Here is a 14,771-nt window from a genome sequence, read left to right on the forward strand (position 1 = left end):
ATCTGGGGGAAGTGTTCCAGGCAGAGTGAACAAGTGCAAAGGCCCTGAGGCAGGACAACCTAAGGATTAAGGGAAAAGAATAGGAAATGAAGACATAAAGGTAAGAAGGACCGTGATTGTGTAGAGCCTTTGTATTAATTATTTACCGTCGGGTAACAAATTGCTCTAAAATTTAGCTATTGGGGGCACCAGGGTGGCTCGGTTGGTTAAGCGTCCAACTCTTGGTTTCAGCTCAGGTCATGATCTCATAGTTTATGAGTTCGAGCCCCACATCGGGCTCTGTGCTGACAGTTTGTTTCACAAACTTGGGCAAGCCACCTAATCTCTCTAAACCTCAGTGTTTTCATCTGTGAAATGGAAATAATGATAGATACATATTTCATAAGATTGCTGTGAGAATTAAATGAGATAACTATGGTGCCTGGGTGGCTCAGTCGGTTAAGCTCAGTCGGTTAAGCGGTGGACTCTTGATTTCCACTCAGGACGCAATCTCACGGTTTGTGAATTCCAGTCCCGCACTGGGCTCTGTGATGACTGCAGAGTCTGCTAGGGATTCTGTCTTCCTCTCTCTCTCAAGAATAAATAAACATTAGGGGCGCCTGGGTGGCGCAGTCAGTTAAGCATCCGACTTCAGCCAGGTCACGATCTCGCGGTCCGTGAGTTCGAGCCCCGCGTCGGGCTCTGTGCTGCCGGCTCAGAGCCTGGAGCCTGTTTCCGATTCTGTGTCTCCCTCTCTCTCTGCCCCTCCCCCGTTCATGCTCTGTCTCTCTCTGTCCCAAAAATAAATAAATGTTGAAAAAAATTTTTTAAAAAAAAGAATAAATAAACATTAAAAAAAATAAATGAGATAACTATTTTCTTGCAATTGCTATTACGCAATATGTAAGATGTGAGATTCCCAGAGCCATGACAGTAAGAGAGGATCAGAGGGGCTAATATTTAGCAAAAGCCTAAAAACCAAAAAGAAGTCTCTCCTCTCTTCTCCTCCCTCCAAGTGCCCTTCTCAAGAAGGGCAGGATGATTTCAGGTGGCAGGTGATAATTATAACCTTCCCCTTACAATGAAACATTCTCATTCAGAACCTCTCATCTCACTATGCTAACATATAAGGGAGCCCAAGTTTGTGAAACAAAAAATCATTTGTCTGTTTGACAATCTTACAGCATATCTGAAATGAATCCAAGATAGATCAGCATTTTATGTACCAGATTTCCTGTTTCCCTGCCTTCTGCTTCTTCCCTATTCATTTACTCTTCCTTAATCTCCCATTCCCCTTCCTGTCCCGACTGTGTCTTCAATTCTTTTTGCCTTTTACCCTTGCCATCTAGGACGCAAACCATATATTTAAAAGAAAAATCTTTTAACATTTATTTACCCTTGAGAGACAGTGAGAGAGGGCGAGAAGCAGAGAAAGGGAGACCAGAATCTGAAGCAGCCTCCAGGCTCTTCATTTTCATATTTTTGAGAGACAGCGCGCGAGAGACAGAGTGCAAGCAGGAGAGAGAGAGAGAGAGAGAGAGAGAGAGAGAGAGAGAGACAAAATCCGAGAGAGAGAGAGAGAGACACACACAAAATCCGAGGCAGGCTCCAGGCTGAGCTGTCAGCACAGAGCCCGACGTGAGGCTCAAACTCACAAAACCATGAGATCATGACCTGAGCCGAGGTCGGATGCTTAACCGACTGAACCATGCGCCCTGAATACAGACCGTATTCCAACCTCAGTTCCCTCACTTACTAGCTACGTGCTAGTGGAGGTAGTTAATTCTCTCTGGATGTCAATTTCGTCTGTAAAATGGATTTAATAAGAGAGTGCCTATCTTACAGGGTTGCCAAAATCACAACAAAGAACACGTCACAAGCCTATCACAGTGCCTGGTCCATAGTAAGAAAACTCGTTCGCTCTCTTTTCATCCTTTTACCCCAATTCACCTGCTGCTCAACGCTAGAGCCCAGCAGGTAAAAGCCGTGGGAAAAAACACCCCGAGGCTAAAGAGGAAACGCTTGAGCTGGGGGCGGGGACTGCGACGTGCCCACTGCGCAGGCGCGCCGGCCAGGTCAGGTTCGGGCTTCCAGCTGGGGGGGGGGTGGGGGTTGGGGGGGGAAGAGGGCCACGATTGTCCTGGCAGCCCCGCTCCGGCCCAGGGAAGTGGCGGGACCTTGGCTGCGCCCCGGGAGGGCTCAGCGCTCTTCGAGGGACTTCGGGGCCCGAAGGGTAAGTTCGAAAATGGCGGAGGGCGAAGAAGGAGGGGCCTTGCAGGGCGGGGGGCTGGCCTCCCAGCGGGGGCAGCAAAAAGAAGCCTGTGAGGGGGCCCAGTGGGGCGGCCGGGGCTGTGAGACCGTCGGACCGTGGCCGGTGTCTCTTCGAGGCCCTGTCGCGGACGTGCCTCGGGTTCCCCGACTCGGGGCTCCTCCGGGAGATGGGCGGGCTGGTGGGTGCGCCTGAGGGAGACGAAGGGACTTCCGTTTCCTTCTAGGCTGGGGCCCGGCCGCCGAGCGGAGTTGGCATTTCCAGATTGGGGCTCGGGCCGCCCCTTCTCCAGGACCCTCCCCTCCGGACCGCGCTAGGCGCCGCGGGCGATCCGGGTTGACTCTCCTGGCGCGGTGGGTACTGCCCGTACGGGTTCCTACTTCTCCTCCTCCTCCTCCTCCTCCCCTCCCCGCGGGCCCCGCGCTGCGGGGGAGGGCGGGAAGGCCGCCCCTGCGCGGCGCGGGTGGCCCAGCCGCGGCTCCTTGCCCAGGTTCCCGGGAGCGCCGAAGGAAGGCGTGGGTGGGTGTGTGGCTTCGGGCCGGCCGGTGCCCTCCCAACCCCTGTGACCCCTAAGGTAAATCGAGTCAAAGAACTTTTTTTTTTTTTTTTAATTATCAAAGGGACCGCCCTCTCCCCACCCCCCGAATCTGATGCGTGTGGCAGGTACGGAGCTGGGTGGAGTGTGCCTGCCGGGGGCTTGTGAAGCAGAAAGAATAGGAACCGGAGAGCTTCCGGGAGAGGAAATTAGCTAGTAATTCTTTCCGATCTTTGCTGCCCTAGTCACCTCCCCAGGATATTCTGTGAGTAAAGCAAAATTCAGTCTAACTTTCAGTTTCATTATATTAACTCCTTAATACACTTAATTGTTTTCGGGAAGAGGGGGAGTGGTTATTGCTGAAACTAAAATAGCCCCCTCCACCTCCAAAAAAAAAGAAAAATGTCAATCAAAGCTCTGTAAAAACCCGCCTATCCGATTTTAATAATCTACTACTTTGCTTTCAAATCGAATTCTGTCCCTAGGTCTGTCCCACTATGCCTCGGATGGCTAATGACGCATAGAAATGTACTCTTGTAAGACTGGAGGTTGCTATAGTGTTTCTTTCTTTTTTTTTACTTCACATTTCTTAAAACCAGTTCAATAGAACTGTTACAGACGGCCATCTTAGAACTATAACATTTTAGAGTTGGAAGGGATCTTAGTCCAACACTGATATTTTACAAAAGTAGAAAGTAAGGCACAGGAACATTTCAAGGCTTGTCTAAGGCTACTCAACTACTTAGATTGGAACCCAGGTTGTCTGGCTCCTTGCTCACCGCTCTTTCTGCGCAACTGCTGCCCAGAACCTCCAAGGAAGAAAATTAAATATTCAGTTCATTGCACACTTCCGAAGCGTATACACTTGGTACCGTACAACTGTGCTACCACTTTCGATGTACGTATTTAACATTTTATGAAGCCAGTGCTTGAGATATTTTTTCCCCACCATTCAAGAAGTGGCAGCAGTTTGGTTTAAAAAGATTTATACACACACGCATCTACATATTTGAATGGCCTCGGATAACTTCTTGAAGGGTACACAAGAAAAATGTTAACAGTGGCTACTTAAGGGAGGATGGAGAGGGGTGGGACGCTTTTGAATTTGCACATGGCCTAATGTCCTGTTTGGATTTCTTACCATAAACAAGTATTTTATAATTACATACAATTTTTTAAATTTGCACACATATATGTATATCAATAAAAATAAGTATTCACCCATCGTATGTATATATAGATATATACGTGTGTGTATTTATGTATCAGTGGTTTGTCTTGTAAAATCCACCGTGGTTCCTGTCAGCCCAACTGGCAAAGCAGGCCCGACTATCAGATGCTCACATTTCTTTTCTTCTGTTGCTCCTAATATAAGATGGTAAAAAGAATATATGGTACTAATATTTCTATATTTGTAGGAAATGTGCTAAGTTTTGATTATCGAATAATACGACAAACATTCAAGATAATTGTATTTGATGCAATGAAAAAATATCTGAATATAGAATCTTTACGGATAAGAAATCATTAAAAAAAATTAAGATTGGAAGGATCCCTGGTGATTTGTAGTTCAGCTCTTTATTTTTCATGAGTACGTTAACTAGGACTCAAAAGAAGAAAAAGTGAATTGCCCAAGATTATGTATCTGATTATTGGCAGAGCTTGGACTAGGGTCTAGGTTCTAGTCCAGTGCCCCTTGTGCTATATTTGGAACTTTATTGCTTTCTAGTGCATTCAGTGACTCCAACTACACAGAAAAAAAATGCCGAGTAAAGGTTAGGCCCATTTCAATAGATAATTATTGTAATTAATGTGCAAATTAATTTGTTCAGTGCTTGAAATAGTCTACTGACGTGTTCCCCTTACATTTGATTGTAAACAATCTAATAAATCCTTTATATTGTAAATGCTTACAGACTCCAAATATGAAATTATGATATTTTACTAGTTTTGTTCTCATATTTAAAAGTCTGGTAGCTAGTGATAATGTGAGGGGTGGGAGGTTACGCTTTATAAAATAAACATTTATTGAGCACCTACTCTATGCCAGGGATTGCACTATGTGGTGCAGGGTTCCAAAGACAAATGTGGCAAAATAGATGTCCTTGTTCTTTTGAGGCTGGGAGATTATCATGAGCTGTCAACTCTCCAGCTTTATCTGTGTGGTCTAATCTGGTAATAGTATTATGAAATGTAATCTGTAGCACAGTTTAAGGTCATTGGCAGTAGATTTGAGGAGACAAAAACAGTATTGGTAAAATAAGTTGATAGTTGAACAAGTGCTCTTTTTCTTTTACTTTTTATTTAAGGGGGAAAAAAGAGCATGTATTGCTCACAAAATTTAAAAGTCCCGGGCTTCCAGCTTTTTACCAGTTCTTCCATTGCAATTACTGGGGAGCAGATATTGTTTTCGTGTCTTAGAGGTCACGTGGTACAATGAGAAGGGCCCTGGATTTGATGCCTGGGTTCTTGTCTTGGCTTTGTTTCCATTTAGCTGTGGGATTGTGAGCAAGTCACTACATATTTCTACATATTTCAGTGCCTACACATTTCTATTTTCTTCATAACTTTTTATGAATTAAATACCCCATTTAATTGGAAACAGAATATTGTGAATATTTTAAATTTTAAATATGTTTCTTATAGAAAATTTATGAAATTCAGAATTGTATAAAGAATAAATATAATCCACATTCTTTTATGTTTATTTTTTTTATTTAGGCTCATATTGTGTGGAGATTGTCATAATCCTTTTTTCTCATTCAGTATTCTGTATTGAACACTCCTATGTCATGAAAAGTCTTTTAAAATGTAGTTTTTATTTATCCTCCATATTATTCTATGTCCCAGTTTCTTCAGTTTTATAAAGTAACAGATTTGGGCTAGTTGATTTAAAAGATTCAAAACCTGTGATAGTAGTTTTTTTTAAACTGATTATCTCAGATCTTATCAAGGAAAAAAATCCCATGTAACAATTCCAAATCTGTTTGGAATAAATACTTAAAGTGAGAATGAATTAAGAACAAGGTGGAGGGGCGTCAGGGTGGCTCAGTCGGTCGATCGTCGACTCTCGACTCCGGCTCAGGGATCTTGATTCGTGATCCTGGGGTTGTAGGGTCAAGCCCTGTGTCGGACTCTGTGCTGAGCTTGGAGCCTGCTTAGGATTCTCTCTTTACCTCTGCCCCTCTCCCCCACTCCAGTGCTCATACTCTCTCTCTTAAAAGAACAAGGTGGACAGATAAACCTTAATAATTTGTGAATTCTACTTTCATTTATCTTTTTCTGCCTTTCTGATTTGAATATTTTCATTTATTTTAAAATTTCAAGTGCTAAGACTTGAATTTCAATTTGTTGGAGATGTGAATGATATATGGGTCATTACTGTGTTGAAAGATGGCCTATTTTACCAACTTGGATGGGTATAGAATAGGTTGAAGAATAAGTTGGGCTTCTGGGCTTGAGATTCTGGGATTACCGTAGTACAGAGGAGGGGAAATTTGCGGAAGCTCAGAAGTACTCAGTAACTTGCCCAAGGTCCAAATAGCTATTAAGGTGCATGGGGTAGGATTTGGATTCACATTTCTCTGATTCTAGTAGTGATGCTTTTCTTCCATTGCATGCTGTGTTTCAAAAGATGAAGATCTCTTAGACATTTTTTTTGAGAGAGTGTGCACATGTGCAAGAGAGTTGGGGGGAGGAGAGGGAGAGGGAGAGAGGATCTCAAGCAGGCTCCAGGCCCCAGCAAGGAGCCTGATGCAGGACTTGATTTGACAACCTGATCCAAGGTCAAGAGTTGGACGCTTAAGTGACTGAGCCACCCAGGTGCCCCTTGGCTACACGTTATTTGATGGTACCGCTTTGATCAAAATTGACTAATTTGGTATCTTTGGATAAATTGAGCTAAGGTGGGAAATGTTGAACTAGCACTTAGGAAATGGTTTTCAGCTTGAGACAACCCAAACAGCACACCTTGAGCACCTTCTGCTTTGAGCTGAGCTCCAACATCAGTATGTTAACAGTGGCTGGCATGTAGCAAATGCGGGCCTGGTAAAAAATTGTTGACTGAATTCCTCTGCGTTGATAAAGAAATGTATTAGATGAAAAAGGAGAAAACTTCTAAGGCCTTCCAGATAATTTGAAATGAAGGACTTTTCGTGCTCTGAGAAATTAACCAAAGCAGTCGTTGATAATTGTTTTTTTTCTTTTCAACGTTTTTTTATTTATTTTTGGGACAGAGAGAGACAGAGCATGAACGGGGGAGGGGCAGAGAGAGAGGGAGACACAGAATCGGAAGCAGGCTCCAGGCTCTGAGCCATCAGCCCAGAGCCTGACGCGGGGCTCGAACTCACGGACCGCGAGATCGTGACCTGGCTGAAGTCGGACGCTTAACCGACTGCGCCACCCAGGCGCCCCTATAATTGTATTCGCCATAAGAATTTGAGGCCAAACTTATGAGTTGTGCTTTATGTTACTGTGATTATACCTAATGGTAGGTTGTCCTTTGTGTGATAAAAGCATACTTTATTTTTCAAAGTTTATTTATTTATTTTGAGAGAGAGTATGAGCGGGAGAGGGGCCGAGGTGGGGGGGAGAGAGTGAATCCCAAGCAGGCTTGACACTGTAGCATGGAGCCCAACGTGGGGCTCAAATTCATGAACCGTGAGATCGTGACCTGAGCCGAAATCAAGAGCCAGATGCTTAACCGACTGAGCCACCCAGGTGCCCCTAAAAGCATATTTTAGGTGATTTTGTAGGACTTGGCTTTTATTATTTTTCATTATGGTATAGTTTTAGTGCTGCTGTATAATGCATTTTGGAGTTTGATTTTTGTATGATTGGTACCCAGTCTTTGTTAAGGATGTGTGTGATTCACTTACCATGATCTGCCTTTATAATGTGTTTTCAAGGATATGGGTCGTGGTGAAAACTGAGGTTTTACCTGTATAGACTGGGAATAGCTTGACCTCAAATGGTCATACGGAGGTTGAACCGAGTGAGTTAAGGCTGACGTTCTAAACTGGGTAAAGCTGCTACCACTGTGCTTTCCTTGGAATCTATAAATACTAACGTGTGGTTTAACTTTTATACTTATAATAGTTTTGTTGGCCTCAAAACACAGGCCTCTGCTGTGTATACAATCCTGTATTGCTATACGATTTACCTTTCAATATGATTTACCTGCTAATTTTTCAAGCCTTGAAAGGGCAAGGAACTAACATTTTCTGCTACCTCATCAGACTAACCCTTCTGCCAGTAATTCATACAGTAATTTCCTTAGACCTATAATGGTTCTAATCACTGGGTTTGGTTTTGACGGTCATTTACTGCATGAACTTTGATGAGTAACAATCAGAAGACCACAGTTTCCCCATATTTCAAATGGGGCTATGATATGTTGGATAGGTTAAATTAGATACCACAAATGAAAACATTCTCAATGTAAATCACATACATATTTTAGTTATTATCAGAAGTAACATGGTGAAAAAAAGGCTGGGCTGTGGAATCACACAAGCTCATACTTAGGTTTTGACCTTCTGTTAAATGGGATTAGACGTTTTTTAGTTTCATTTCAGCATGTTGTAGGTTAGAAAAAATATTTACACGTAGCTAAAATGATGGCATGGAGGGAAATGAATATTAGTTTATAGATAGTTTGGAACATGTGGGCACTCACTAAATATATAGGTGGCCGAGTGGCTTTCAGATAGAACTAAGTATTTTTACTGGAGAAAAAGAAAAGATGTTGGCTTTTACAAAGAATTTGTTTTAGAACTTGCTTCAGATCTTAACATGATCAGGAAAGAGAGTACTTAATTCTGAGAAATATCTAGGGTAGGTGTTAGGCTCTCACCAAGTCATCTATTAAAAGAACCTCGCTTGGTATGGCACTTGTATAACCATCAGATTTTTAAGTACTGCGTCCTAATCACTCTGTCAGGATAAGTTAATCTTGATCTTACTAAATATCAAATAGAATAAGTTCCAGTTCTGTGCCACTAATCAGCTCTATGGCCTTAGCCAAATCATTTAACTTCCTTATGCTTTCGTTTCCATATCTTTAAAATGAAAGAGTGATTTCTATTATTATGTCAGCACAAATGCATTCAGTGATAGTGAACAAGTTTCGCTTGTGGGTAAGATGATTTTAATTTACAGTGTACTTGATTCAGAGCTGCCCTTTAGTAAAAATTAGGGAAATTTTGGGGCAAAGATTACAGGAAACTCTTCACTTCTTACCAGGCCCCAAATTAATTGATTATGTTTACAAGGAAGTGAGTAAACAGCTCAGAACTCCAGCGGTAGGCATCAGACATTTTCAACAAAGTCCTGTTGTTTTCAATTCAAGTTAACAATAAGTAGCAATCAGGCATTACACCTGTGTTTCTCAGCCCTCTCTGCTGGCGACTTACTGCCACCCAAGCAGAGGACCAGAAGACATTTGTTCGTGGCCAACCACTGTGGACATGACCTGATGACTGCTTTCACCTCTGGGAGATGACCTGTATCCCTCTTTTTTTTAACCTGGTGATTAACAGTGTCGACATCAATTTACGATTTGTTCTTTCTCATTGGGGTGGCTCAGAGTTAGTAATCTAACGGTAACATTACAAAGTAGAAGGCTGGCACAAATTCTCAGGATAGGCAAAAAGAGAAGGGCCAAGAATATATCCTTCCCTCTCCTTGTTATAAGTTATAAAAATTATCTTTTGAGAATGAAAAGGCAAAACCTTGCAATACCAGGCCCTGCTATTGATAGTTTGCTGGGCTGTGTTCACAGATGAAGGAAGTGTTGTCACCTGGCACATAGCCAGCATGGACTCTTGATTTCTGAGTCATGAGTACAAGCCCCACACTGGGTCTAGAAATTATGATCGATTAATAATAATAAATTTTTAAAAAGTAACCCTTATGCCAAAGTGGTACATTTGGGAAGGCTTGTTGTTCTGAAACCCTTCAGACCTGCCTCTGAAACTTGCCCAAGAAGTTTCACAGCCCAGAAGTTGAGTTGGTACATTTCTCCATCTCAGTGAACTGATTGGTCTCTTAGTCCTGAGAATACATCAGTTAAGTAGTGGTGTCTCATTTCAGGAGATGGTGATGCAGGTGGGCTTCCAAAGTTAGGGCTATTGTACAAACAATCTGGGATTTTATAAGAGCAATTTCTGTGGAAATGAAAGAAAAACAAAGGTTAATAATTAGAGCAGATTATAGTCCCAGTTTCTGAGTTCTGAAGGCAGCCAGTTGAGAGGATTTGTAGATGTCCAGCTCAAAGCATCTTCAGATGGAGTGAGGGCAGGCACTGGCATTCTGAAAGATTTTCCTGGTCTGTAATTTGAATGTCTCTGGTGATCTGAGTGGTCCACATAGCAACAGGCATGAAAATCGTTTATATGTGAGCTGTTGTGATTTCTCCGAAAGTTTATATCAAGTTGTCCAGCTTTAAATTGCATGGCTTTGGAAAAGGGACAATATTAGTTCTTGATGATTCCAAATCAGAAAGGTTGGGGGGGGGGTGGTTCTTGGGTGGCTCAGTTGATTAAGTGTTTGACTCTTGATTTTGGCTCAGGTCATGGTCTCAGGGTTCATGGGTTTGAGCCCTGCGTTGGGCTCAGAGCTGACAGTGTGGAGCCTTCTTGGGATTCTCTCTCTCCCTCTCTCTCCCTGCCCCTCCCCAACTCACTCTCTCAAAATAAACAAACATATTAAGAAATTAAAAAAGAAGGGTGGGAAAAATTTGGAAATGTTAGTTTGGTGGGGTGCCTGGGTGGCTTGATGGGGCATCCAACTCTTGATTTCAGCTCAGGTCATGGTCTTACAGTTCGCAGGATTGAGCCTTGAATTGGCCTCTGTGCTGACAGCACGGAAATTGTTTAGATTTTCTCTCCCTCTCTCTCTTTGCCCCTCCCCCACTCCCTCTCTCTTGCACGTGCATTCATTAATATTAATGAATAAACATTAAAGAAAATGTTCATTTGGAGAGTTGCAGCCAAATATTGGAGGAGACTTCTGAATTCAAGATCCAGTCCAGTTTATAGGTAGAACCTAAAAGATAATTAATAGGGGCTCCTGGGTGGCTCAGTTGGTTAGACATCTGACATTGGCTCAGGTCATGATCTCACGGCTTCTGAGTTTGAGCCCCACGTCCGGCGGGCTCTGTGCTGACAGCTCAGAGCCTGAAGCCTGCTTAGGATTCTGTGTCTCCCTCTCTCTGTCTCTGCTCCTCCCCTGCTTGCACGCTCTCTTTCTCAAAAATAAATAAACATTAAAAAAATTTTTTAAAGAGACAATGGCACTAGAATTTGATATTCATAATGGTGTATTACTCTCTGCAATCATCCCCATTTTTATCAAAGATAATCACAGTAAGATCAGTTTATTTGCAAATTCAGTCTAGTCTCAATAAACCTGACCTGATTATTTACATAAGTGCAGCAAGAATAGTGATTTATCATATAGGCTCCTTTTTTTAATTTAAATCCAAGTTACTTAACATATAATGTAATAATTTTAGGAATAGAATTTCGTGATGTATCACAAGTAACATCCAGTGCTCATCTCAACAAGTATCCTCCTTAATGCCCCTCACTCCTTTAGCCCTTCCCCCCACCCAACACCCCACCAGCAACCCTGTTTGTTTTCTGTATTTAAGAGTCTCTTATGGTTTGTCTCACTCTCTGTTTTTATATTATTTTTGCTTCCCTTCCCTTATGTTCATCTGTTTTGTATCTTACATTCCACATATGAGTGAAATCATACATTTGTCTTTTTCTTATTTCCCTTAGCATAATACACTCTAGTTCCATCCATGTTGTTGCAAATGGCAAGATTTCATTCTTTTTGATTGTCAAGTAATATTCCATTGTATGTATGTGTGTACATACAGATCTTCTTTATCTGTTCATCAGGTGATGAACATTTGGGCTCTATCCGTACTTTGGCTATTGTCGATAGTGCTGCTATAAACATTGGGGGGCATGTGCCCCTTCAAATCACCACTCCTGTATCCTTTGGATAAATACCTAGTAGTGCAATTGCTGGCTTGTAGGGTAGTTTTATTTTTAATTTTTTGAGGAACCTACATACTGTTTTCCAGAGTGGCTGCACCAGTTTGCATCCCCACCAGCAGTGCAAAAGAGAACTCTTTCTCCACATCCTCGCCAACATCTTTTGTTGCCTGAGTTGTTAATGTTAGCCATTCTGACGGGTGTGAGGTGGTATCTCATTGTGGTTTTGATTTGTATTTCCCTGGTGATGAGTGATGTTGAGCATTTTTTCATGTGTCACCTGGCCATCTGGATGCCTTCTCTGGAAAAGTGTCTGTGTCTTCTGCCCATTTCTTCACTGGATTATTTGCTTTTGGGGTGTTGAGTTTGATAAGTTTTTTTTGTTTTTACAGATTTTGGATACTAACCCTTTATCTGATATGTCATTTGTAAATATCTTCTCCCATTCCATCAGTTGCCTTTTAGTTTTACTGATTGTTTCCTTTGCTGTGCAGAACCTTTTATCTTTTTTTTTTTTTTTTTTTTTTACGTTTTCGATGTTTATTTAGTTTTGAGACAGAGAGCATGAGCAGGGTAGGGGGCAGAGAGAGAGGGAGACACGGAATCTGAAGCAGGCTTCAGTCTCTGAGCTGTCAGCACAGAGCCTGACGTGGGGCTCGAACCACAAACGGTGAGATCGTGACCTGAGCTGAAGTCAGATGTTTAACCAACTGAGCCACCCAGGCCCCCAGAAGCTTTTTATCTTAATGGTGTCCCAATAGTTCATTTTTGCTTTTGCTTCCCTTGTCTCCAGAGACATGTCAAGTAAGAAGTTGCTGTGGCTGAAGTCAGAGAGGTTTTTGCTTGTTTTATCCTCTAGGATTTTGATGGGTTCATGCCTTATGTTTAGGTCTTTCATCCATTTTGAGTTTATTTTTGTGTATGGTGTAAGAAAGTGGTCCAGGTTCATTCTGCATGTCGCTGTCCAGTTTTCCCAGCACCATTTGCTGAAGAGACTTTTTTTCCATTGGATACTCTTTCCTGCTTTGTCAAAGATTAGTTGGCCATACATTTATGGGTCCATTTCTGGGTTCTCTATTCTGTTCCATTGATCTGTGTGTGTGTTGTTGTGCCAATACCGTACTGTCTTGATAATTATAGCTTTGTAATATAGCTTGAAGTCCGGAATTGTGATGCCTCCAGCTTTGGTTTTCTTTTTTAGGATTGTTTTTGCTACTCAGGGTTTTTATCATATAGGTTCTTTTAATCTGCTTTGCTAAAACTTTTCATAAGGAATCTCAGATTGAACGTTTTAAAAGCCTCTTGAGGCTAGAAAGCCAAGCCAAACACCTGCCATCTGATTTAACCTGTAATACAGTTTTGGGTTAATTCCTCTTGTCGTGGTTCCTAGGATGTCCTTAGGTTCCTGTACCTGCCAGAAAGTGACCTTCCTTCCTTACCTCGTAAGGCTACCAGGAACCCTGTAAATAAAGTACCAGTCTGATTTTTCCAAGGGGCTTTATTAGCTCCTTAAAGTCAACCTTAGCTCCTTAAAGCTGTCTGGTCCTATGTCTATGCATGTCTCTCTCAAACGTAGCATTCCAGTCAAAGCCTTGGTACTATAAACAGTGTTTCCAATTGTGTCCTGTTATCAGCAGAACAGATTCTTCTTGAACCTATGCAAGTAACTATATTGCTGTGGAAATAAGAATACTCCCTAAGTTTACAAATTCTGGATGGATCAGGTAGAGATAAAAAGATGTATTTGTCTTTAGTTTATCTGTAATAGGAGCCAAAAGTAAATAAAAACCTGTTTTCAGTAATTAATGTTTCATTATTTTATCTTATTTGGAAATGATCTAGATATTCAATAAATTTCTGTCATTTGACTTAGCCAAACTCTAAACTTGAAAGTTATTGAAAAGATTTTAGAAGCTAGTTTTAAGTACATATACCATAAAATAATTATTACTCAGAAGCTCACCTAAAAACTCTTATCCCACTTAAATCTCACAGATATCTAAATCACTTGCTCCCAAAAGTTATGTTTAGACTACTCAGAAAAATTTCATGAGATATTAAACAGTCAGCCATTATCCCAAGCTATTTTTCTTGCTGACAGATTTTGTAAGAGCTATAACATGAACTTGAGTAGTAAACCTAAGCAGAATAAAATTTGAATGTCTGCATTATATTCAGTGTTGATAACTCTAAAGACATGCCTGGTTTTTTTTTTGTTTGTTTAGTTTTTATTTATTTTTGAGGGAGACAGTGTGAGTGGGGGAAGGACAGAGGGAGAGAGGGAGACACAGAATCCGAAGCAGGCTCCAGACTAAGTTGTCAGCACAGAGCCCGATGCAGGGCTCAAACTCACAAAGCGCGAGATCATGACCTGAGCCAAAGTTGGACACTTAACCAACTGAGCCACCGAGGCTCCCCAAGACATGGCTGTTTTAGACTAATGAACTTCAACTGGCTTCAGTACTGAGTATTTTTCCAGATCACATGAACCTGAGAGGCATTTGGGTTACCTTCTGTTATATTTCTGAGAACCTAAGTAGTATTTTGTTTATAAGCACTGAATTTTAAGCCAATGAAATAGAACTCTTGTACACATTAACTTTAGTAATATCATCCAGACGTAGAAGATGCCTCCCATCTACAACACACAAACATACAGACAGACGCAAGTATAGACCTTAGAGTTTTTGTTTTAAAATTTTTAGCAGTTGTGCCTTTCTAGTGCCTTTTTAGCAGTTGTATTTTGAAAAGTTCTCTTTCCCTTTTTTTTTTCATGTGAAATTGGGGATAGTCTAGATAAGAATTTACCCTTAAATCTCAAAGGCACTGGGAAAGAGTACAAGTTCCTCCGAGAAAGAGTTCAGTTTCCTAAGGCCAATATTTACAAGCCTTGTGAGATAAATAGGGGAGGATTTGGGATGGGTTAAAAGGAATAGGCAGAACTTTGAATTGCCTCTAGAGTTGCATTTCTAGTTCTGCA

General features: G+C 41.7%; 1 protein-coding gene across 3 annotated transcripts in view; it reads left to right on the top strand.

Moving 5' to 3' along the window:
• Positions 1-2,103: 2,103 nt before the first annotated feature.
• The window catches only part of XIAP (X-linked inhibitor of apoptosis), a 45,007-nt gene continuing 32,339 nt past the window's right edge, over positions 2,104-14,771 (top strand). For 2 of the 3 annotated variants that reach the window (XM_047081916.1, XM_047081915.1), the window contains exons 1-2: positions 2,104-2,212; positions 2,475-2,601. Coding sequence is in view for 1 of the 3 variants with exons in the window: in XM_047081914.1 (XP_046937870.1) it covers positions 2,899-2,911 (13 nt within the window). In the remaining 2 variants the exon portion in view is untranslated. Of the gene's footprint in view, positions 2,213-2,474; positions 2,602-2,868; positions 2,912-14,771 lie in introns of all 3 variants that reach the window. The other variant, XM_047081914.1, reaches the window with a different exon arrangement.

Source organism: Lynx rufus, unplaced genomic scaffold (assembly GCF_022079265.1).
Source record: "Lynx rufus isolate CCGP_SWC_20201006 ecotype Redwood Valley unplaced genomic scaffold, mLynRuf1.p SCAF_19, whole genome shotgun sequence".
Classification (NCBI taxonomy): Eukaryota; Metazoa; Chordata; class Mammalia; order Carnivora; family Felidae; genus Lynx; species Lynx rufus.